The sequence below is a fragment of the Phyllobates terribilis genome, unplaced genomic scaffold (genome assembly GCF_046119375.1).
Source record: "Phyllobates terribilis strain yellow unplaced genomic scaffold, ASM4611937v1 Scaffold_13__5_contigs__length_258822181, whole genome shotgun sequence".
NCBI classification, from domain to species: Eukaryota; Metazoa; Chordata; class Amphibia; order Anura; family Dendrobatidae; genus Phyllobates; species Phyllobates terribilis.
The window spans coordinates 160,412,736-160,436,593 of record NW_027362773.1 but is presented as its reverse complement, the minus strand read 5'-3'; the positions used below and the strand labels follow the sequence as shown (position 1 = coordinate 160,436,593).

Genomic DNA, 23,858 nt, shown 5'->3' with positions numbered 1-23,858 from the left:
CAATGACGTCCCAGCTTTAAGCTTCCGGATTCTACTGATGTTCACGTCTGACACCTTCTCCTCTCAGACAACACTGCAGAACATAAGTGAAGACGTCCTCGCTGTCATGGATAACAAGAACCCAACAATAAAGCAGCAGACGTCTCTGTTCCTCGCTAGAAGCTTCCGCCACTGCACGCCCTCGACCCTGCCCAAAAGTTTACTGAAGCCGTTCTGTGCGGCGCTCCTGAAGGTGAAACCCCAAATCCTGACTTTGCATTGTCTACTTTAGTTTATTGTTTGTAAATTGGGACCATAAAAATGATTGCGTTGTCTGGTTACTCCACAGCAAATCAATGACTCTGCCCCTGAAGTCAGAGATGCAGCGTTCGAGGCCCTGGGTACCGCTCAAAAAGTAGTTGGGGAGAAAGCGGTTAACCCATTCCTGGCCGAGGTGGACAAGCTGAAGCTTGATCGGGTAAGTTGCTGTAATAAAGGGTGTTTGACTGGAGGTGGTGGCATTTATCGCTCCCATATTAAAGAAAGCTAAGGTTTTCTTAAAGCTGCCTCTAGATAGCGTTGTGTAGTCAGTGTGAATGAGATCCTATGGATATTGTGGCATGTTTGCAGCTTTCCTCTGCTATATTGCAAAATAATAATCTTAGTATTTAAAAAATTTAAAGTAAAATTGCTCTCCCCCCTTATACCCAGATCAAAGAATGTGCCGACAAGGTGGAACTAGCCAATGGCAAGAAGGCCGGATCTGGAGAGAAGAAAGAAGCCAAAGCGACTGCTCCAGCTCCTGGGAGAGGTCCCCCGCCACCTAGTGAAACTAAGGAAGCGGCCAAACCTGGAATTGCCCCTAAAAAGCCAGCACCCTCCAAGGCATGTAACCTCACCAGCTCTGCAGCCACCAGGTCACCAGGGTTCCGGGCTCGTAACAGTTCATTATCTTATAGGCTGGGGGTCCCGTGAAGAAGGGTAAAGCCCCTGCGTCAGGGGCCGGAGCTGCTAAGGGAAAGAAGACTGCAGATGCCAGAGAGGTGTTTGAACAGGAGCTCTCGGTGAGTATTATGGAAGCTCCCGGTGTAGCGGGTACTGTCCTGTGGTGTGCCACATCTAAGCGGTCACTGTCCTTGTAGCCCGAGGCCTGTGAAGAGAAGGCGGCTGCGGTTCTCCCTGCAACTTGTATGCAGCAGCTGGACAGCGGCAACTGGAAGGAAAGATTGGCGAGTATGGAGGATTTCCAGAAGGTAAGCGACCATCCTATAATGGTGGGATGGTAGAACGTAAGGGCTTGTACCCACTCGATGGGGCGACATCGCTGTCATCCTGAAGAACTCAAACCTGCAATCTAATCCTTACGTAAATGTGCATTTTTCTTCCTTCCTTTAGGCCGTTGAATCAATGGAAAGGAGCGATATTCCTTGCCAAGCACTGGTCAAAATGTTGGCCAAGAAACCAGGTTTTAAAGAAACAAACTTCCAGGTAAGCCGCTCGTTCACCCCCGTCCATAGTGGATTCGCTTGCTGCTTTTATGAAGCATCGTGTGATTTGGATTGTTGCACTGTATAATATGTATGTACACCCCTAGGTCATGCAGATGAAGTTGCACATTGTGGCGCTCATTGCTCAGAAAGGAAACTTTTCAAAAACTTCCGCCAATGTGGTCCTTGACGGACTTGTCGACAAAGTTGGAGATGTGAAATGTGGAGGAAACGCCAAGGAAGCGCTCAGTGCGATCGCAGAGGCCTGCATGCTCCCGTGGACCGCAGAGCAGGTGATGGGCTGATCGTCATGTCTGTCCCTGGTCGCCGGGCACCGAGCTGCAGTCTCATCACAGGGTTTGTCTATTTCTAGGTCGTCTCTCTGGCTTTTGCACAGAAAAATCCTAAGAACCAATCAGAAACCCTGAACTGGCTATCTAATGCAATAAAGGAGTTTGGTTTTACAGGGTAAGTTCTTTTTTGCCTTCCGTCTTGCAGGTTTGGGAGAAGGCGCAGTGCAGACACGTAGAGACCTGATCAGTCTTGGTCTTTGTGCATTTTCAGGCTGAATGTCAAGGCCTTCATCAGCAATGTGAAGACGGCTCTCGCTGCCACAAACCCTGTAAGAGAGTGTGTGTGGTTGTGTTGTGTTTTTGCGAGCGCCTCTGACCCTGACCTATGTGATCGTAGGCGATCCGGACCTCTGCCATCACACTGCTTGGCGTCATGTTCTTGTACATGGGAGCCCCGCTCAGGATGTTTTTTGAAGAGGAGAAGCCAGCGCTCCTCTCCCAGATTGACGCAGAGTTTGAGAAGGTGAGTGGGTTATCTGTTCAGTTCTGCATCTTGGGTCATATGCACTGAGCTCAGACATCTGGAAGTAATTAGGTTGTTGTTATTCGAAGGTGCTGGTTCTCCCCAGCTGCTGTCATCTTCCTTCATCATCCTCTGCTTCTTGCAGTAGAAATGTTGGTGATGAGCATGACAAGCTGCAGAGTAAACGGACGGCTCAACTCGTGCCTCCTGTCAGTCTATGCTGCAATTAGTAATATCATCACAAATGGCTATACCAGAGGACGTCTTACACCAGCTGCGTCTGCAGGAAGATCCCGGCACCTCCCAAGAGCCGTCAGCCGGCATCTACTGTCCGGATGAGGAGCGAAAACTCCCAACTGTGCAGTCAACAGCCGGGCAGTGTCTGGCTCGTCTGCTCTAAGTTGGCCACACACAATGGCTTTTTGGCTGACTGTCTCTCTACTCCCCCATTCAATGGTGTTTGGTTCTGCCGAGCATTCACGTGTTATCAACGGGGAGTGAGGAGATCTCTACAAGACTCCTGGCAGTGACTGATCTCTTCTGAGAACCAAAGTATCAGGAATCTGAAGTCTAAATGCCTGATCCTTCTCTCCCTCGTCATCGGGAAAGTTAGGAGCCCATACACATCAGACATCGGCTGCTTCGACCAATTTTCATCTAAGTGTTAGGCGGCATTTAAACGTTAACTTCTAGGTGGCTCCATCTCCTTGGTTCTAGCGTTTTCTTCTTTCTGGAGAAGGGCAGTTTATCTGATGTACTGTATAATAACCTGGAAACTTGTACCTGAAACTTCCTTTCAAGAAAGTTTTCTAGATCCCTCTTGATTGTGACACTTAAATCCTTAATGTTCAATCCAACAGATGAAAGGACAGACTCCACCGGCGTCAACCCGGGGCTCTTCCAAGTCTGGTGCAGGCGGAGGAGATGATGATGAGGGTGAGGACCAGGAGGACGACTCCCCTGCTGATGTCTTGGATCTTCTGCCACGGGCTGAGATCAGGTATTTGTTTGCCTCTGGTTGTGAAATGCATTGGGTAATTCACTTTTAGGTGATGCATTTTTTTTTTAATCACATTTGTCTTTCCTCTAGTGATAAAATCAGCTCTGACCTCGTGTCGAAGATTGGAGACAAAAACTGGAAAATCCGCAAGGAAGGTTTAGACGAAGTGACTACAATCCTTAACGAGGCCAAGTTTGTCCTTCCTAATATCGGAGAACTTCCAAGTGCCCTGAAGGGTCGTCTGAATGACTCCAATAAGATCCTGGTGTGTAATGTCGCCATATTGCAGTATTTCTATAATCTCTGCAATTTTTCCTTTTTCTGATATTTTTATTTTATTTTTTTTCACAGGTTCAGCAGGCCTTGGGCATCTTGCAGCAGCTCGCCACCTCCATGGGTCCCAGCATTAAGCAGCATGTGAAGAACTTGGGCATACCCATTATAACAGTCCTGGGGGACAGCAAGGTGAGCGCCCCATGTAATACGGGTAACCCTTGCATTCTGCTTGGATTCATCTTGCACGATTTTTAAAGGAGCCGTCAAACATGGCTGCTTTCAAATGCGCGATCATCCACCGCACCAGTTCATGGGTTGTGCGGTCGAGCCGCTCATTGACGTGATTAGGACGGAGCTGCAGTTCCTAATCTAACCAATAGATAAGTGTGGAGCTGTACTTGGAGCAAAGCAGACACCTTTTAAATATGATGGCCACCGATCACACACATACACCACTGTTGGCTATCATTACTTGAAGATTTTTCTTTTCTTTCTTTCCTCTCATTAAGGCAAATGTCAGAGCGGCCGCGCTGGTAACAATAAATTCGTGGGTGGAGCAGACTGGTATGAAGGAATGGTTGGAAGGGGAAGATCTGTCCGAGGAGCTGAAAAAAGAAAATCCTTTCCTAAGACAAGAGGTAACACTTAATGATTTTGTCTTCACTTTCGGGCCTCTTTTTTTTATTTTTAACCTGGATGCTAAGCAGGAACATGCTTCTTTGTAGATTCTTGGCTGGCTGGCGGAGAAGCTCCCCACTCTGCGCGCCGTCCCCTCCGATCTGCAGCTCTGCGTCCCGCACCTCTACGCCTGCCTCGAAGACCGTAATGGTGACGTACGGAAGAAAGCTCAGGAGGCGCTGCCCATGTTCATGATGCATGTTGGATTCGAGAAGATGTCCAAAGCCACTGGAAAACTCAAGGTCAGATTGGCGGATTTACTGCCCACAGGGGTCTGCACACAGCCCTGGTAATGACTGTGAATCCTCCAGCATATCCTCCCTGTTATCTCATAATTACTAGTCTCATGCTGTTCTTTATCATTAGCCCGCTTCGAAGGACCAGGTCATGGCTTTACTGGAAAAGGCTAAAACCAGCATGCCAGCTAAGCCTGCCCCACCGCCAGGCAAGGCTTCCTTCAAACCAGCCCAAGCGCCTCCTGCCCCTGCGGCTGGTACGTATGTGTCGGGACCCCCTTATGTGACGTATAGATTGGGCTGGCGAGCAGTAACTGCATTTACACTAGTCGATGGTCTTCATACCGGCCGTGCTTCATGTATATCGGTGCACAGGGGTTGCCATTGTTCTTGGTTGCTCAGGTCCGGTTACACAGAGCGATGCGCTGCCCAGAGCAATCTTATTAGACAAAGATGATTTCAGCCGATAGAGAAGCATTTTGCTGGTTGGTTCGGGCGATCGGCCGCCTGTTAACACTGCAGGATTATCAGAAAATGAGCGTTCATGGGAAGGATCTCAATAATGGTGCTTTGTAAATGCATCTTAGCATGTATACAACTTCAGCTGACGTTCTCATAGGTCGTCACTTACAAGGTGAAGGCTTTTTCAGATGAGCACACTGCAGTCTCTCTGGTCCCTGGGCCTCCATACTGACTGTCTCCTGTTGGGTATATACCTTTGTGGACCTGTACGCTGGACAGTGTAGTGTGCCAGCAGTAACGTTGGTATTTCATGACCTAACAGTTTCCTTATTCCTCAGCCGTGTGCGATTCTGGGCCGCCTGCATCCGAGAGCAAGCCGGACTCCAAGAAGACGAAACCCGGTGCCCCGGCCTCTAAAGGAAAAGTATGTGCCCCCTCTATTCACAATACATTAGAAATCCACATTACGGCAGGAAACCTCTCGGTGATATTTCTTGGAGTACTTATGTAGTTGTTCAAGGCATAATCATCATTTTGCTGCTCTTTAAAGCCCGTCCTCTCTCTGTAGACCCCATCTGTGTCCTCAGAGAGTAACACGAGTATGACCCCAACGAAGGCCAATACCAGCCTGTCCAAAGCCAAGCAGACTAAGCCGGCGGTAACAGCGGCAGCTCTGGAGTGGAGGGGTCTTGTTGCACGTGTGCGCTGCTCTTTGCACCCTTGTGTGTGTGTGTGATGCACAGACTGAGTACGTGTAGTGCACCCGGATGGCAGGTGACGCTCCTTGGAGGATGATGAGTTGCATAATGGGAGCTATAGTGCCGAGCGCTGTACGCTCCTCAGACCAACACTGGTGACACGACCACGTGCACAGGGGCCAGCTGACTCCATATCGCTCACAGCACTTTTTCCCTTTCTGTCTTGATGCACCGGAGATTAACCCATTAATGTATTTCAGCGTTTGGCAGCATGCGCCGTTCAATCCGTCTTTTTATTCTAACGCCTAGGTTGTGCCCGCAAAGAAGGTGCCAAACAAGCCATCAACAAAAGACGAGGAGGATAGGTCCGGTCCCATCTACATAATCGTTCCCAATGGGAAGGAGCAGAGGGTGAAGGAGGAGAAGGGTCTGAAGGTGAGGGTCCAGGGAATGGCTGCCTGTTCTGGATCTGCCATTTATTGTCATACTTTCCCTTCATTATGTGAATCTGCACCAAGTCTCGGCCATTACTTCTTGTCATTGTCTTGTATTCCAGGTCTTGAAGTGGAATTTCCCGGCCCCTCGTGACGAGTACATCGAGCAGCTGAAGACGCAGATGTCGGCTTGTCTAGCCAAGTGGCTGCAGGATGAGTTATTTCACTCTGATTTCCAGCGCCATATTAAGGCCATGGCTGTAATGACAGACGTGAGTGCGAGGCCTTCATTGTATATGCTGTTTATTACGATGAATCGGCTCCGGGTCTCTGACCCATAACCTGCCAGAGCATTTGGCTTATTGCTGAACTGATGTCATATAGCTACATGTCTAAGGGCTAATGCACACGACCATATAGTGGCCACATTCCCTCCTCTGTATTACGTCTGCAATTCCTGGCTGGGTCTCCTGACATCACGTGACTGATGGGGAAAAGATGGCCGCTGTGTGGTTATCACAATTACTCATTGACCATGTAGTGGCGGCCACAAGACATGATGGCTGAGCGATGTCCTTATACCGTACTACTACTCATGCACGGAGGATCCAGTCACTGTCGTACAGTTAATGTGGAGGTGCTTGTAGGGCGTCCGGTGCTGATCGCCTCCACGTTTGGGTGCAGGATACCTGCGGATCATGCACGTGGGGCTGTAACATTGTCTGCTCACCCCCAATGCCCTGTGCTTTACACCTGATGTCTGTTTTTTTTTCCAGCACCTGGAGTCTGAGAAGGAAGGCGTCATGAGCTGCCTGGACCTTGTCCTGAAGTGGTTTACCTTGCGCTTCTTTGACACGAATACCAGCGTCCTGATGAAGGTGCTGGAGTACCTGAAGCTGCTGTTCTCCATGCTCAGCCAGGAGGAGTACCACCTCACGGAGCTGGAGGCCACATCCTTCATCCCCTACCTGCTGCTGAAGGTGAGCGCTGATCCGGAGACTTCACTGGGAGTCGCTGCTGGAGGATGATGAGTTGCACCAAGGGATCCGCAGTGCGGTGTATTGCGGTACCCCGCAGAGTCTATGTGGTGACACCGCCATGTGCACAGGGGCCAGCTGACTCCAGAGCGCTCCCACCACAAGTCATCCAACCTTAGTGTATTGTGGGTCTTTGGGTCCGGACCCCGCTTCACGTAATCCGCCCCGTGGTTTGAGCCAATGTAAAAGCTTGCCCTGAGCGAAACTGCTCATGGACACTGGGTGGGGAGGACTGTGGCAAGTGATGATGCCAATGGGGGAGAACACAGTCAAAGCTCTTACAAGAGCTCTGCCGACTGACCGGGTCACACAGGGTGGCACCAGGGGATGAGCGAGACCTGGACTAGTGAGGGGGTATGAAGGAGGGCTCTTGACAGAACTGCTCCAAAAAATATGTGCCGGAGATCCTGGCCGCAGCGTCCTGTCTTTTTGGCATCTAGTTGTGTTTCTGATCCTGACACCCGGCGATCATCCATCTATCACTTATAATTTTTTTTTATGGCATGAAGTTTGGTTTTTGGGATGGTGGTAACCATGCCTCTTCATCTGGTCTGTTCCACAGGTCGGCGAGCCAAAAGATATTGTACGAAAGGACGTGCGTGCCATTTTAAACAAGATGTGCCAGGTGTACCCGGCTAGCAAGATGTTCAACTTCATAATGGAAGGCATCAAGTCCAAAAACTCCAAGCAGCGAGCTGGTGAGTCGGGCAACGAGATTGCGTGTAACACCAGAGACCTCGGCTCCTTCACTGACCGTATTGTCCGTCCTCAGAGTGTCTGGAGGAGCTCGGCTGCCTGGTTGAATCCTATGGCATGAACGTCTGTCAGCCGACACCCGCCAAAGCCCTGAAGGAAATCGCGGTACACATCGGGGATAGAGACACCACCGTGCGCAACGCTGCTCTCAATACCATCGTGGCGGTGTACAACGTGCACGGAGAGCAAGTCTTCAAGCTCATAGGCAACGTAAGCATGTCCCCCGAAGACCCTCTCGATTTATCATAGCAGTAGTATTGTTTTCTATGTCTGGTGGTATCCATTATCTTTCCTCATCAGCTGTCTGAGAAAGACATGAGCATGCTGGAGGAAAGGATAAAACGAGCCGGTAAGAAGCAGACGGTGGCCGCCCCCGCGAAACAACCCGAGGAGAAAACGCCGCGTGTGCAGAATGCCAACTCCAGTCTGCTGCGGAAAGCGCCCCCGGAAGACATGTCTTCCAAACTGAAGTAGGTTCAACACCCCCTGGCATTGCCGCGTGCCTTGTCCTACTCTTGTGCCGTATGTCTGTAGCTAGAAAAGCACTAAATGTTCTGTTCTTCTGTCAATGCCTTTCCTTGGACAGAATCATGTACCGCACCTATCGGATGTAAGTACTGGCCTCCGGATGCATGCGTTCCCCCTCCCCCCGATGGCGTCATGACCTGTCCGATTACTCCTAGACTTCCTTCAATGGTGTAATCTCGTAGAATAATGACTTTAGCTGGTGTCTCTTCAGTCTGGGCTCCTGTTTCATGAAATCCTTGCTTTCGCGTTGTATTAAAGTCTCTCTTCTCCCTACAGTCAGGCCCGAAACATGGGAGGACATTCAGAACCGGCTCACAACGTTCCCCGAGAATTCCAGCTGGATTTGGATGAAATCGAGAATGACAACGGCACGGTGAGGTGCGAGATGCCGGCGCTGGTCCAGCACAAACTCGATGAGATCTTCGAACCCGTCCTCATCCCAGAACCAAAGTAAGTGGCAGCGAAGGAGCAGATCTGACTGTCTCTTCTATTGGAGCTTTCTCCTTTGCTCCAGCAGCAGTTTTTGGGTCCAGTATCGATGACCGATCCTCCGGGGGACTCGTCGGTAACAAAGTCCCGCACAACTTTTTTTTTTATTTTTTTTACTTTTATAAGAATCAAGGGGCTTCAGTGCTGCATCCCCCAGATTACTGCATAAAGTGTTCATGTGCAAGGAAAACCCCTTGATTATAATAGCAATATGGGAACATCCTTAAACACAAGGATGTGCTCTCCTCCTCCCCTGCTATCACAAGGGCTTTCTCTCCTCCTCCTGGATATCATCTGCTTCTCTATTACTAATAACTCCTTTGATGCCAAACGCCAAAGTTTCTAGCCAAGAGGGTGGGACCCCCGCTGTGCTCTTATTGTGGCCGTTGTTCCCCGCAGGATTCGGGCCGTGTCCCCGCACTTTGACGACATGCACAGCAACACGGCTTCTACCATCAACTTTGTGATCTCCCAAGTGGCCAGCGGTGACATTAACACCAGTATACAAGCCTTGGCTCAGGTACCCGCGGCCGCACAGTCTCTTCTGTTTTGATGGAGCAGGACTTACATTTTTTTGGGCTCTGATTGCGATAAACGTTTTCCACCTTTTCAGATCGATGAAGTTTTGCGCCAGGAGGACAAGGCCGAAGCCATGTCGGGTCACATCGATCAGTTCTTGATCGCCACCTTTATGCAGCTGCGTCTGGTGTACAACACTCACATGGCGGACGAGCGGCTGGACAAAGAGGATATCGTCCGTCTGTACAGCTGCATCATCGGCAACATGATATCGGTATAAAATAATAACGTGCCGTGTGTGGGAATTCTCATCCGGTCGCAGCTTTAATACATTTTGACCCTTTATTTCCTTCTAGCTTTTTCAGATGGAAAGTCTGGCCCGGGAAGCGTCCACCGGAGTCCTGAAGGACCTGATGCACGGTCTCATCACCCTGATGCTCGACTCCAGGGTGGAGGATCTAGAGGAGGGGCAGCAAGTGGTGCGTTCAGTCAACCTCCTGGTGGTGAAAGTGCTGGAGAAGTCGGACCAGACTAATATATTGAGGTAAGTCTTCATTTGTAATGGCGGTCTGTAATTTGTATTGGGGGAGGGGGGTGACTTTCTGTGGACAATAACCCCCATGTATCTGACCCTGCAGTGCTCTCCTGGTGCTCCTTCAGGACAGTCTGCTGGCGACCGCCAGTTCGCCCAAGTTCTCGGAGCTCGTTATGAAGGTAACATTCCTGATTTTAATTCAATTTGTAAAGGGGTTTCCAGGGTTTTTATAGAATATTTGGGTGGGGTTGGTTTGTGCACCACCTTCCAATATAATATTTGAGATCTAAGACAATTGCCAAGTGCTGGTCCCATCTGGGCGTCACGTTTCCTCTGGAGAGGAAGGCGCCGCACAATCTGATAGTTTCTCCCATCGATGGTGCGTTATAAGTTGTGACGTTCTTTCGTGATCGTGCTTGCAGTGCTTGTGGCGGATGATTCGACTTCTCCCCGAAGCCATCAATAATATAAATCTGGACAGAATCCTGCTGGATATCCATAATTTCATGAGGGTCCTGCCCAAAGAGAAGCTGAAGCAACACAAGAGTGAGCTGCCCATGCGGACCCTGAAGACTCTGCTGCACACGCTGTGCAAGCTAAAAGGTCTGAAGGTAAGAGGATAATCCGGGACGATGACGAGGGCCGACCTGGGTGCACGATGTCTGCCATGTCAGTCATGTTTGCAGATCATGGATCACCTGAGCATGATCGAGAACAAGCACGAGTCCGAGCTGGAGGCCCATCTCCTGAAGGTAATGAAGCACTCCATGGACGGCACCGGCTCAAAGTCCGACAAGGAGACTGAGAAGGGGGCGTCCCGCACGGTGAGTTGTGTTCTGCGCTTGTATGACAGAGGTAGATCTCGCCATTAGATGTCAGTACTGTATGTGGAGGAGCGCCGTCTTTACCAGAGAATTGCAGACTTAGTGTCTGGTTTGTGTTTTCTCGAGGAGGAAAAAGTTTCAAAAGCGAATGTTAGCGACTTCCTGGCTGAGATTTTCAAGAAGATCGGATCCAAAGAGAACACAAAGGAGGTAAGGCCTCCGTCAAGTAGCGGGGGATCTCGTTTTAAAGGGGCCGTCACATGGAGAAGGTATCACCCCCTTATAGTGAGGGTTTGACCACAGCGATGGGCAGAATGAGGATCGGCAGCAGTGCACACGCCTGACCTCCGCTCCATTCAGCCTTTTCCGGCAGCCCTTTAAATAATGAATGGAGAGGTCGAGCGTCCACACTGCTGCTCCACTTTAATGGAGATAAGTGACTCGCTCTGCTGATTATTATTTTTTTTTTATTGGAGGTCCCGGGGTTTGGACCCACACCTATCTCTATTAGACATCTCCTTTAATTATTACATCCACCTCCATAGGGTTTGGCGGAGCTGTACGAGTACAAGAAAAAGTATTCTGACGCCGACATTGAACCGTTCCTCAAGAACTCCTCCCAGTTCTTCCAGAGCTACGTGGAGCGTGGCCTCCGTCTGATTGAGATGGAGCGGGAAGGAAAGGCTCGCATCACGTCCTCCACAGGTGAGGCCTGAGATCAGTGTGTGGTCTCGTGTGCTGACTGCTCCTACATGGTCTCACCGTCCGCTGTGTCCGCCAGGTATCTCCCCACACGTGACGGAGATCAATGCTCTTCCAGCCATCACCAGCGCCGCTCCCCCCACTACAAATTCTAATGGAGAGGAGGTCGGGCCGTCCGTCTACCTGGAGAGGCTGAAAATCCTGCGCCAGAGGTGTGGGCTTGACAACGCAAAGGTAAAGTGAGATATGTCCTCTACATCCAGCGCTCGGACACCGTCCGGACCGGCCACGGCTCCCCAGCTGCAGCCTCTTAAGCATCTTTGAGGCTGTTGATTTAGTTTTCGGGCTCCTCCACGTCCGTACTTGGGCCGTGAAAGTTGGACGTGTAAAATCTGCTTTTACGAAAAAATGAGCTCTGCACTTTTGGTGGTGATCTGTGATTACAGCTCTGATTTGTGGTGACACTGTAGATGGTCCTAATTACAATCAGAGTTGTAACCCAGTTTACTGCACCAATGGGGGCTGTGATGTACGGTGGTCTGACTCTTCTGGACCTCACTGGCTTCTGTAGTGTGGTCTGTGGCTCCTGGGTTCGCTCTGCACAGCAGGTTCCTGCATTTCTCAGATGACGCCTTATCCTCTTACACCATCGGTCTTTATAGGGCGACGCTTTATACTTACACATGTAGTGTCCGTTCTCAGTACTGCAGCTCTGCTCCTATTGAAGTGACTCTGAGCTGCAGTACCGAGGTTGGCCACTACTTGGTGTATGGTGTTTTGCTGATCAGTGCTGGGTGTCAGATCCTCCATGGGGGTCTACATCTTGATTTTCCCCCCTTTTTAATGTGTGTAATCTTGTCTTCCAGCAGGACGAGAGGCCTCCCCTCAGCTCCTTGCTCTCGAAGACCTCTACTCCATCGGTGGTATCGTCCACAGACATGTTGCACAGCAAACTCTCCCAGCTCCGGGAATCGCGTGAGCAGTTCCAGCACTTAGATCTAGACTCCAACCAGACTCACGCCAACACCACCTCGTCCACCTCATCCTCGGCCACCGCCTCCAACATCGATGACTTGAAAAAGAGACTGGAAAGAATTAAAAGCAGTCGAAAGTGATTCCCCGGCACTTGAGCCTCACGCTGCCGTCTCTTCCGTCTGCGCATTCTCCGGGGGGTCTGGTCTCGCAGGGGGGACTTCGTCTAGGCCTATTGTAAACTATTGTTTTATGTATCATACTGTGCATTTCTCTGTTCGGGGGGAGGGCGAGCGCCGTTAGTGGTCGAGTATTTGTATATATATATATTGCTGTCCTAGCTCCCTGTGTTTTAGTGTACAGACGTCTCTTCTACCTGTTCTATAACTTTTTGTTCTTTTCCTGTCTGCTTTTAATCGTCCGTTTCCGTGGCTCTTATAATTGTAGCTCCGTGGCTGTTTTTGACTTGCTTTTAATTTAACATAAAGCAGTGGATCGCTGATTCTGTAAGGAATCGTCCGGCATGGCATAAAACATTTTTTTTTTTTGTAAATAAAGTTTGAAACGAGTGAGTAAGTTCTGTAAATGGCGCTGTTTTCCGGTCGCTTCGATGCATTTTGGACCTGTACATTACAGTAACTAATCCATAAGGCCCGGTACCACCGCCGCCGCCGCCACCCGGCCGCTTCAGCTCTTGCTCTGAGCCGTAACGTTTGGCTTATAATTTTCATGGGCCGTTAAATAAAAAAAAAAAAAAAAAAAAAAACTTCTCATTTAAAAACCATTCACTCTGGAATAAATTCTTGTGTATTCTGGATCGATGTGCGGACGTCTAAGACTAGTTACCTGCAATGTATAGGGACGTGGTTTCTATTTTTTGGGGGCCTTTGTCTTGTTTGGTAATACTACAACATTCAGGTCACATAATGCCATCGCTCCAATTAATTGCTGCTGTCAGAATTGAGTGGCATTTAAGTGGTTAAACAGCAGCGATATGAGCAGAGGCCGATCACGGATGTTGGAGACAGGTGCCGGCTGTATGATACAACCGGCACCCGCTGTGGATGGAGGGGATGCGGCTCCTAAGCCCACGTCTGACCGCCGCCATAGATGAACGCCGCAGGTAGGGATTGTTGTGCGGTTTCAGTAGGTAAAATGATTCTTCAAGGACCAACATAAGGGCAGGTGCCTATAGGCGGCGCTAGAGAACCTTCATGTCTTTCCTTCAGAAAACTGTAGTGTTGTGGAAATGGTCTTCAGGTACCAAATATTTGGATCTGAAAGTCCTTTGTCCTGGGTGGAAGTTCCTGGTGGACGGCAGCTTCCTTATACAGTTTTAAGGGAAACCCCAATATTAAGTGGCCAGGTACCAAGGATTGATGGTGACGCCCTATAGCTAGGACCACCGGTGGTCCCAAGGATAAAGGGGCTGCAGCACATCTCGTGCATGACACCCACCTCCCATTGATCATAAAGGAGTTTAGCCGGCTTGAGAAACTTTTTATGCCAGGCCGACGTGACTGTCTGTGTGGACCGGTGCACGCACCCCTGCCATTACATGTGTGATTAGCGAGCACTGCAATTTTTAGACTGAGTGCCCACGATGTGGATTAAATGTGTTTCCGCGGTGGAAACTCATTAAAATCGCTTGGTAAGTGGTCTGGGACATATCCCAATGATCCGCACGTGCTGCAGAAATTTCCGCTGCGGATTATCACTGCGGAAAAATCTGCAGCATAACCAATTTGGGTGCGAAATCGTGCCTGTTCACTTGCATTGAACCGCATAATATCCCCATGTATACATGTGGATGTTATGTGGTTCAATGCTTGGATGGTACCTGGGTCTGGAGAAGAGGAGACTCTCCCCTCCAACCTGGGTACTATCGTACCTGCAAGTAAAAAAAAACCTCTCGGGTGGCCCCCGCCCGCTTCCTCTCTTCTCGGCGTCCCGAGGAGTACTGGCAGGACCTGCAGTGACGTCATTTAGTCAGCTGATGGTCACTCGACTTCTGATGTCAGCGGCCAGGTGATGGTCGCGTGACCATCAGCTGACTAAATTACGTCACTGCAAGTCCTGCCAGTACACCGCGGGACGCTGCCGGAGAGGTGAGTATGGAGGCGATCAGCCTGTGGCTGCTGAGGTGTTATGGAAGCCCAGGTGGCTTTGATAGCAGCCTTCAGCTCGTCTGCATTGTGGGGTCTGGGGTCTCATCTTCCTCTTGACAATACCCCATAGATTCTCTACAATAGATTCTCTATGGGGTTAAGGTCAGGCGAGTTTGCTGCCAATCAAGCACAGTGATACTGTTGTGTGTAAACCAGGTATTGGTACTTTTGGCCGTGTGGACAGGGGCCAAGTCCTGCTGGAGAATGACATTTCCATCTCCATAAAGCTTGTCGGCAGAGGGAAGCATGAAGTGCTGTAAAATGTCCTGGTAGACGGCGGCGCTGACTTTGGTCTTGATAAAACACAGTGGACCTACACCAGCAGATGACATGGCCCTCCAAGCCATCACTGATTGTGGAGACTTCACAGTAGACCTCCAGCAGCTTGGATTGTGGCCCCTCCACTCTTCCTCCAGACTCTGGGACCTTGTGGAGTGTGTCAGTGACTGCCTTCTGGACATCTGTCAAGTCAGCAGTCTTCCCCATGATTGTGAAGCCTACTGAAACAGACTAAGGGACCTTTTTAAATGCCTAGGAAGCCTTTGCAGGTGTTTTCTGTTAATTATTCTAATTCTTGTGTTCTCATTGGCTGTAAGCCATAATCATCAACATTAACAGAAATAAACACGTGAAATAGATCCCTCTGCGTGTAATGACTCTATATAATAGATCCCTCTGCGTGTAATGACTCTATATAATAGATCCCTCTGTGTGTAATGACTATATAATAGATCCCTCTGTGTGTAATGACTATATAATAGATCCCTCTGTGTGTAATGACTATATAATAGATCCCTCTGTGTGTAATGATTCTATATAATAGATCCCTCTGTGTGTAATGACTCTATATAATAGATCCCTCTGTGTGTAATGACTCTATATAATAGATCCCTCTGCGTGTAATGACTCTATATAATAGATCCCTCTGCGTGTAATGACTCTATATAATAGATCCCTCTGTGTGTAATGATTCTATATAATAGATCCCTCCGTGTGTAATGATTCTATATAATAGATCCCTCCGTGTGTAATGATTCTATATAATAGATCCCTCCGTGTGTAATGATTCTATATAATAGATCCCTCCGTGTGTAATGATTCTATATAATAGATCCCTCTGTGTGTAATGACTCTATATAATCGATCCCTCTGTGTAATGACTCTATATAATAGATCCCTCTGTGTGTAATGACTCTATATAATAGATCCCTCTGTGTGTAATGACTATATAATAGATCGCTCTGTGTGTAATGACTCTATATAATAGATCCCTCTGTGTGTAACGACTCTATATAATAGATCCCTCTGTGTGTAATGACTCTATATAATAGATCCCTCTGTGTGTAATGACTCTATATAATAGATCCCTCTGTGTGTAATGACTCTATATAATAGATCACTCTGTGTGTAATGACTCTATATAATAGATCCCTCTGCGTGTAATGACTCTATATAATAGATCCCTCTGCGTGTAATGACTCTATATAATGGATCCCTCTGTGTGTAATGATTCTATATAATAGATCCCTCTGTGTGTAATGACTCTATATAATCGATCCCTCTGTGTAATGACTCTATATAATAGATCCCTCTGTGTGTAATGACTATATAATAGATCCCTCTGCGTGTAATGACTCTATATAATGGATCCCTCTGTGTGTAATGATTCTATATAATAGATCCCTCTGTGTGTAATGACTCTATATAATCGATCCCTCTGTGTAATGACTATATAATAGATCCCTCTGTGTGTAATGACTATATAATAGATCCCTCTGTGTGTAATGACTATATAATAGATCGCTCTGTGTGTAATGACTCTATATAATAGATCCCTCTGTGTGTAATGACTATATAATAGATCGCTCTGTGTGTAATGACTCTATATAATAGATCCCTCTGCATGTAATGGCTCTATATAATAGATCCCTCTGCGTGTAATGACTCTATATAATAGATCCCTCTGTGTGTAATGACTGTATATAATAGATCCCTCTGTGTGTAATGACTCTATATAATAGATCCCTCTGTGTGTAATGACTCTATATAATAGATCCCTCTGTGTGTAATGACTCTATATAATAGATCCCTCTGTGTGTAATGACTCTATATAATAGATCCCTCTGTGTGTAATGACTCTATATAATATAGGAGCTTCACTTTTTGTATTGAAGAACTGAAATAAATTAACTTTTTAATGATATTCTAATTTTGTGAGATGCACCTGTAGTTCAGGGTGTTGTCCGAACATCCAGGGTCTGAACGAAGTTTTAATGGTGTCTTCTATGGAAAGTTCCAAATCTCTCACTACGTGGGACCCTTAATCAATGGTAATCCCTGGCTTTCCCTATAGTGCCTCCAGAGGGGAAAAGAAGCATTACATTATATCCACTGAAATGCTCTTGACGTCATGGGCCTTGGCGCTGCTCTGGATGGAAGTTGGTATTTTTGAGACCAGGCAACCCCTTATTAATGGTCACACAAGTTGAGGGGGGGGATATGTTTTTGTGCATTACGGCAGTCGATTCTTGCTCGATGTAGGGAGACGTACGGCATAACATTACTCCCTAAGGTCGAATTCAGACATCCGTACGTCACGGCCGAAGATGCCCGGACTGGCCACGGGTCTCCAGACCACCTTTGAAGACGCGGGGTCAGTCCGAGCATCCTGCTCCAGACTTGGGACTGATACGTGGGACGTCTGGCTGTTGCCTTGGAATAATGGGGTCCTGAAGCAGAGTCCCGGCCCTAGCCTAAGGGGGGGGGGTCCACACAGACGCTCTTAGCACTTAGAAAAATTTACATGTATTTGGAATGACACAAAGTGTTTAAAAATATTTTACTGACGTGCAGAAATACATAATGTGGGGGGTGTTGGTGCTTTCTGAAGACAAATGCTGGAAAGTTAGGACTGGTATTAGCGGGGTTATGACTCCGTCACTTTCATAAGCCATTTCCGCAAGCGATGTGCGTGTGTGTAGAAGCCGTACTTTCCGTCACGGTCACATCCCTCGCCCCAAGACACGATGCCCATCTGGTACCAGCGTTTGCTGATGGGATCCTAGAAGAAAGGACATAAGACCATCATGTTCAGTATTGCACCTATAAATGTTCTCCTTATGGGGGGGGGGAGAAAAGATCTGAAGGAGGATTTGGTATTCCATAACCCAGTGAAGATTAAAAAAGTATTTTTTTTTCCCTAGTGTAGGTGAAGTAGTTGTCACTTAATGGTAGAAAATGTCATTGATGAACACCAACCTTCATGACGAAGGGGCCTCCGCTGTCCCCTTCACAGGCGTCTCCTCTCTTGCTGTCATCTGGACTGTAACCTACAATAACGTGTAAGATGTCAAGACAAAAAGCATCACCTTCAAGTGTACCTGTCATTCCAAATTTCCGAATAAGTTGTGTGTACAAGAGGAATAACACTTAAAATGTAAAAGTACTGCGAAATATGTTAGCGCTATAGAAATAAAAATTATTTCGGGCTATTATGTGACTTGTATGCTGTATTTTTCCCCAGTTTTCAGCTGGCTCTTATTTTCAGTTGTCTCTGGGCTATTGGGTGGAGATTAGCTGCTGTGAAGTCTCCTAGGCACAGCACACACAGAGATTTCAGTACTGAGCAGCGTAGCTGTTAATCCAGCACTCAAATAAGATAAAACACTAGAAAGTAGCAGCATGGAGGACATTACACAGCAGTAATGAGCAGTAAAAACAGTTATGGCTTGAAAACAAACTATAAAACAGCAGTATGGATCACAAAATACAGCAGTAATCAGCAGTGTAGCTGTGAATCCAGCACTAGCGTGAGATGAGATTTGCTCTGGCAAAAAAAAAATTAAGAGACCACTGCAAAATTTTTGTTTTCTCAGCTTTTTCTCTTTCTAGGTCTATTTTTGAGTAAAATGTACATTGTTGTTTTATTCTATAAACTACTGACAACTTGTCTCCGAAATTCAAAGCTAAAAATTGTGTATTTATTTGCCGCAAATGAGAAATCGTCAAAATAATAAAAAAGAAACACAGTGCTTTCAGACCTCCAAATAATGCAAAGAAAACAAGTTCTTATTCATTTAGAAATAACAATCCTCATGTTTTAACTCAGGAAGAGTTCAGAAATGAATATTTGGTGGAATAACCATGATTTTTAATCCCGGCTTTCATGCATCTTGGCTGCTTTCCTCCATTCTTTCACACAGCTCTTGGGTGACCTTATGCCGCTCCGGCAGTTCTTCTTTGTTTGATGGCTTGTGACCATCCATCTTACTCTTGATTACAGTCCAGAGGTTTTCAATGGGGTTCTGGTCTGGAGATTGGGCTGGCCATGACAGGGTCTTGATGTGGTCCTCCTTCATCCACACATTGATTGACCTAGCTGTGTGGCATGGGGCATTGTCCTCAGAGTTGGGGAACATTGCCTGAGCAGAAGGAAGCCAGTGTTTTTCAAGGATAACCTTGTCTGCGGCTTGATTCATACGTCCCTCGCAAAGATTAACCTGCCCAATTCCAGCCTTGCTGAAGCATCCCCAGATCATCACCGATCCTCCACCAAATTTCACAGTGGGTGCAGACACTGTGGCTTGTACACCTCTCCAGGTCTCCGTCTAACCATTAGACGACCAGGTGTTGGGCAAAGCTGAAAATTAGGCTCATCGGAGAAGATGACCTTACTCCAGTCCTCTATGTTCCAATCCTTATGGTCTTTGGCACTCTTCAGCCTGGCTCTCCTTAGCTTCTCATTGATGAAAGGCTTTCTTCTAGCTTTACATGACTTGAGGCCTCTAGGAGCCGGTTACGAGCTGTTCTTGCCGTGCTCTTCACCCCAGCGGCCATTCCTTTTGTAGGTCACTTGATGTCATCCTGCGGTTGCTGAGTGACATTGGAATAAGATGATGGTCATCCCGGTCAGTGGAGAGTCACTTTCCGTCTTTGCCGGTCTGTAGCTTTGTTGTCCCCAATGTCTGCTGCTTGACTTTGTTGCCGTCTTCGAAATTTTAAGGATGGAGGCAACATGACGCTCCCTGTATCCCTCTGCTAGTAAAGCCAGAATTGAGCCCTTCTTTTCCTCACTTTTCTTTTCAACTGGTTACAATTTATTTTTTCATTTAAATTACTTTTGGGCCGTTCCTAGCACTTGTTTTGCCATCCAGCTTGTCCTATTGCCAGAGGATGGTGAAGAGCACAGCAGTGTGTTTTATACCTTCCCTCGTTACATAAGATTTGGTTGAGGTGATCACCTAATCAGAAGCACATTAAGTAGAAGGAGGTGGACGGTGGTTGGAATTCAGCTGACACCGGAATGGAACGGCTGAAGACATGTAGAGAAAACTGGGCTGTGGTCTCTTAATTTTTGCTAGAGCTGTAGAAAGCAAGATAGAGGACATTATACAGCAGTGTAGCAGTAAATACAGTTATGGGTATGGGTTGAGAAAATAGAAGGCAGCAGTATGGAGTACATTATACAGCAGTACTGAGCAGAGTAACTGTGAATCCCTGCACTGGAGTGAGATAAACACTAGAAAGTAGCAGCATGGAGGACATTATACAGCAGTAATTAGCAGTGAATACAGTTATGGGTTGAGAACAAACTCGAAGGCAGTAGTATGGAGCACATTATACAGCAGTGTAGCTGTGAATCCAGTTATGGGGTGAGAAAGCAGAGCAGCAGCATGAAAGATATTATACAGTAGTACTGAGTAGCATAGCTGTGAATCCAGCACTGGAGTGCGATAAAACACTAGAAAGTAGCAGCATGGCGAACATAATACAGCAGTACTGAGCAGTGTAGCTGTGAATCCAGCACTAGAGTGTGATAAAACATTAAAAAGTAGCAGTATAGAGGACATTATACAGTAGTGAAGCTGTGAATATAGTTATGGGTTGAAAACAAACTAGAAAACAGCAGTATGGAGCACGAAATACAACAGTAATCAGCAGTGTAGCTGTGAATCCAGCACTGGAGTGAGATGAAACACTAGAAAGCAGTATAGAGGACATTATACAGCAGTGTAGCAGTAAATACAGTTATGGGTATGGATTGAGACACTAGAAGGCAGCAGTATGGAGTACATTATACAGCAGTACTGAGCAGAGTAACTGTGAATCCCTGCACTGGATTGAGATAAACACTGGAAAGTAGCAGCATGGAGGACATTCTACAGCAGTAATTAGCAGTGAATACAGTTATGGGTCGAGAACAAACTCGAAGGCAGTAGAATGGAGCACATTATACAGCAATAATGAGCAGTGTAGCAGTGAATCCAGTTATGAGGTGAGAAAGCAAAGCAGCAGCATGGAGGATATTATACAGTAGTACTGAGCAGCATAGCTGTGAATCCAGCACTGGATTGCGATAAAACACTAGAAAGTAGCAGCATGGCGAACATAATACAGCAGTACTGAGCAGCGTAGCTGTGAATCCAGCACTAGAGTGTGATAAAACATTAAAAAGTAGCAGCATGGCGAACATTATACAGCAGTACTGAGTAGCGTAACTATGAATCCAGCAGTAGAGTGTGATAAAACATTAAAAAGTAGCAGTATAGAGGACATTATACAGTAGTGAAGCTGTGAATATAGTTATGGGTTGAAAACAAACTAGAAAACAGCAGTATGGAGCACGAAATACAACAATAATCAGCAGTGTAGCTGTGAATCCAGCACTGGAGTGAGATGAAACACTAGAAAGCAGTATAGAGGACATTATACAGCAGTGTAGCAGTAAATACAGTTATGGGCATGGATTGAGACACTAGAAGGCAGCAGTATGGAGTACATTATACAGCAGTACTGAGTAGAGTAACTGTCAATCCCTGCACTGGATTGAGATAAACACTAGAAAGTAGCAGCATGGAGGACATTCTACAGCAGTAATTAGCAGTGAATACAGTTATGGGTTGAGAACAAACTCGAAGGCAGTAGTATGGAGCACATTATACAGCAGTAATGAGCAGTGTAGCAGTGAATCCAGTTATGGGGTGAGAAAGCAGAGCAGCAGCATGGAGGATATTATACAGTAGTACTGAGCAGCATAGCTGTGAATCCAGCACTGGATTGCGATAAAACACTAGAAAGTATCAGCATGGCGAACATTATACAGCAGTACTGAGCAGCGTAGCTGTGAATCCAGCACTAGAGTGTGATAAAACATTAAAAAGTAGCAGTATAGAGGACATCATACAGCAGTGAAGCTGTGAATATAGTTATGGGGTGAGAACAAACGAGAAGGCAGCAGAATGGAGGACATTATACAGCAATAATAAGCAGTGTAGCTGTGAATCCAGTTCTGGGACGAAAAAAAAAAACAGAGCAGTAACATGGAGTTATACAGTATACTTTTATACAGTAGTAATGAGCAGTGAAGCTGTGTTATGATTTGAGAAAATAAAAGAAATCAGAAAGCATGGGAGGACTGTACACAGAAGTAATGAGCAGTGTAGCTGTAAATTCATCTTTGAAGACAAAAAGCTGCAGCCCCATTTGTGCTAATCTCTCTGCTTGCTCTCTCACGTATGAAGTAGTCGTCTTGTCATAAAGCTACTTACCGGCACAGAACATGTTATCGGTCACTTTAATCTTGGTGGATGCCTTGCATGTCCCCTGTTCAACCACAGGAAGGTTTATCTGCTGAAGGGCCGTGGGTAACTGTGGTCCTCCCGTGCTCCAGTTCTCCTGAAGATTCCCCCAACCCGAAACCCGACCTTTGAACCCTGACTGCAGAAACCTGAAAGACAGCGTTGATGTGGAGCTGGTCAGATACTAGGACCTCATACGGAGCTTAGAGACCATTGGCTGGTAGGATATGGGGGTCCTTACTTCTGTACAATCTCCTTGGTGGGGAGACATACTGGATGGATATAATTCGTGAAGGTCAGAGGTTTCTTCAGTTGCATGAGCGCGATATCGCGGTCGAGATTTTCCTTCCAGTTGTATTTGGGGTGGACAATGATCCGATCCAGTTGCAGAATCTTCTCTGTTGTTCTCTCGTATCTGGATGGAGAAGAGAAAACAGCGATGGGCACAATAATGGCCGTCTCCAAAATACTTCTTGACCGTTCTATACAATTCTGTGCATTTCTATGGGCTGTAACATTGTGTGCGCAGCACTGCAAGGGCTGAATTTTGGGCAACAAGCAATGTACTCCTGCAAATCATTTTTAGCAATTTCTGATGTCATATAGTACCAATATAATACTGCCATATACATCCCATCATATAGTACCGATATAATACTGCAATATATATCCCATCATATAGTACGAATATAATACTACCATATACATCCCATCATATAGTACCGATATAATACTGCAATATATATCCCATCATATAGTACGAATATAATACTACCATATACATCCCATCATATAGTACCGATATAACACTGCTATATACATCCAATCATATAGTACCAATATAATACTGCCATATTCATAACATTATATAGTAATAATATAATACTACCATATACATCCCATCATATAGTACCGATATAACACTGCTATATATATCCAATCATATAGTACCAATATAATACTGCCATATGCATAACATTATATAGTAATAATATAATACTACCATATACATCCCATCATATAATACCAATATAATACTGCCATATACATCCCATCATATAGTACTAATATAATACTGCCATATACATCTCATCATATAGTACTAATATAATGCTGCCATATACATCCCATCATATAGTACCGATATAACACTGCCATATGCATAACATTATATAGTAATAATATAATACTACCATATACATCCCATCATATAGTACTAATATAATACTGCCATATACATCCCATCATATAGTACCGATATAACACTGCTATATACTGTACATCCAATCATATAGTACCAATATAATACTGCCATATGCATAACATTATATAGTAATAATATAATACTACCATATACATCCCATCATATAGTACCAATATAATACTGCCATATACATCTCATATAGTACTAATATAATGCTGCCATATACATCCCATCATATAGTACCGATATAACACTGCCATATACATCCCATCATATAGTACCAATATAATTCTGCCATTTACATCCCAACATACAGTACTAATATAATACTGCCTATATACCCCATCATATAGTACCAATATAATACTGTCATATACATCCCATCATATAGTACCAATATAATACTGCCATATACATCCCATTATATAGTACCAATATAATACTGCCATATACATCCCATTATATAGTAATAATATAATAC

The 23,858-nt window shown here is 46.2% G+C and overlaps 2 protein-coding genes and 2 non-coding genes across 12 annotated transcripts in view; 3 read left to right on the top strand and 1 right to left on the bottom strand.

Annotated features, from left to right (window-relative positions):
- Window positions 1-13,004, top strand: part of CKAP5 (cytoskeleton associated protein 5) — a 31,015-nt gene extending 18,011 nt beyond the window's left edge. For 3 of the 9 annotated variants that reach the window (XM_073658893.1, XM_073658889.1, XM_073658890.1), the window contains exons 11-46: window positions 68-232; window positions 329-457; window positions 691-864; window positions 939-1,043; window positions 1,122-1,232; window positions 1,375-1,467; window positions 1,574-1,759; window positions 1,840-1,934; window positions 2,031-2,088; window positions 2,157-2,282; window positions 3,143-3,282; window positions 3,373-3,547; window positions 3,634-3,747; window positions 4,068-4,196; window positions 4,284-4,478; window positions 4,603-4,729; window positions 5,273-5,358; window positions 5,503-5,592; window positions 5,942-6,067; window positions 6,189-6,338; window positions 6,843-7,046; window positions 7,666-7,801; window positions 7,876-8,069; window positions 8,160-8,329; window positions 8,446-8,469; window positions 8,664-8,837; window positions 9,276-9,396; window positions 9,490-9,669; window positions 9,752-9,939; window positions 10,034-10,109; window positions 10,353-10,541; window positions 10,617-10,754; window positions 10,881-10,964; window positions 11,300-11,459; window positions 11,536-11,690; window positions 12,323-13,004. In XM_073658893.1, coding sequence (XP_073514994.1) covers window positions 68-232; window positions 329-457; window positions 691-864; window positions 939-1,043; window positions 1,122-1,232; window positions 1,375-1,467; window positions 1,574-1,759; window positions 1,840-1,934; window positions 2,031-2,088; window positions 2,157-2,282; window positions 3,143-3,282; window positions 3,373-3,547; window positions 3,634-3,747; window positions 4,068-4,196; window positions 4,284-4,478; window positions 4,603-4,729; window positions 5,273-5,358; window positions 5,503-5,592; window positions 5,942-6,067; window positions 6,189-6,338; window positions 6,843-7,046; window positions 7,666-7,801; window positions 7,876-8,069; window positions 8,160-8,329; window positions 8,446-8,469; window positions 8,664-8,837; window positions 9,276-9,396; window positions 9,490-9,669; window positions 9,752-9,939; window positions 10,034-10,109; window positions 10,353-10,541; window positions 10,617-10,754; window positions 10,881-10,964; window positions 11,300-11,459; window positions 11,536-11,690; window positions 12,323-12,571 — 5,016 coding nt within the window. In that variant the 3' untranslated portion in view covers window positions 12,572-13,004. The remainder of the gene's footprint in view (window positions 1-67; window positions 233-328; window positions 458-690; window positions 865-938; window positions 1,044-1,121; window positions 1,233-1,374; window positions 1,468-1,573; window positions 1,760-1,839; window positions 1,935-2,030; window positions 2,089-2,156; window positions 2,283-3,142; window positions 3,283-3,372; window positions 3,548-3,633; window positions 3,748-4,067; window positions 4,197-4,283; window positions 4,479-4,602; window positions 4,730-5,272; window positions 5,359-5,502; window positions 5,593-5,941; window positions 6,068-6,188; window positions 6,339-6,842; window positions 7,047-7,665; window positions 7,802-7,875; window positions 8,070-8,159; window positions 8,330-8,445; window positions 8,470-8,663; window positions 8,838-9,275; window positions 9,397-9,489; window positions 9,670-9,751; window positions 9,940-10,033; window positions 10,110-10,352; window positions 10,542-10,616; window positions 10,755-10,880; window positions 10,965-11,299; window positions 11,460-11,535; window positions 11,691-12,322) is intronic. The other 6 variants (XM_073658897.1, XM_073658894.1, XM_073658891.1 and 3 more) reach the window with 5 other exon arrangements.
- Window positions 5,719-5,825, top strand: LOC141174736 (small nucleolar RNA SNORD67). The gene has a single exon (XR_012252977.1). It is a non-coding gene; the product is annotated as a small nucleolar RNA SNORD67 (small nucleolar RNA).
- Window positions 7,084-7,191, top strand: LOC141174737 (small nucleolar RNA SNORD67). The gene has a single exon (XR_012252978.1). It is a non-coding gene; the product is annotated as a small nucleolar RNA SNORD67 (small nucleolar RNA).
- A 4,417-nt stretch (window positions 13,005-17,421) lies between the features above and the next one.
- The window catches only part of F2 (coagulation factor II, thrombin), a 56,348-nt gene continuing 49,911 nt past the window's right edge, over window positions 17,422-23,858 (bottom strand). The window contains exons 11-14 of the mRNA XM_073658901.1: window positions 22,415-22,588; window positions 22,144-22,322; window positions 17,855-17,925; window positions 17,422-17,657 (exon numbers count right to left, since the gene is read on the bottom strand). Of these exons, the coding sequence (XP_073515002.1) occupies window positions 17,523-17,657; window positions 17,855-17,925; window positions 22,144-22,322; window positions 22,415-22,588 (559 nt within the window). The 3' untranslated portion in view covers window positions 17,422-17,522. The remainder of the gene's footprint in view (window positions 17,658-17,854; window positions 17,926-22,143; window positions 22,323-22,414; window positions 22,589-23,858) is intronic.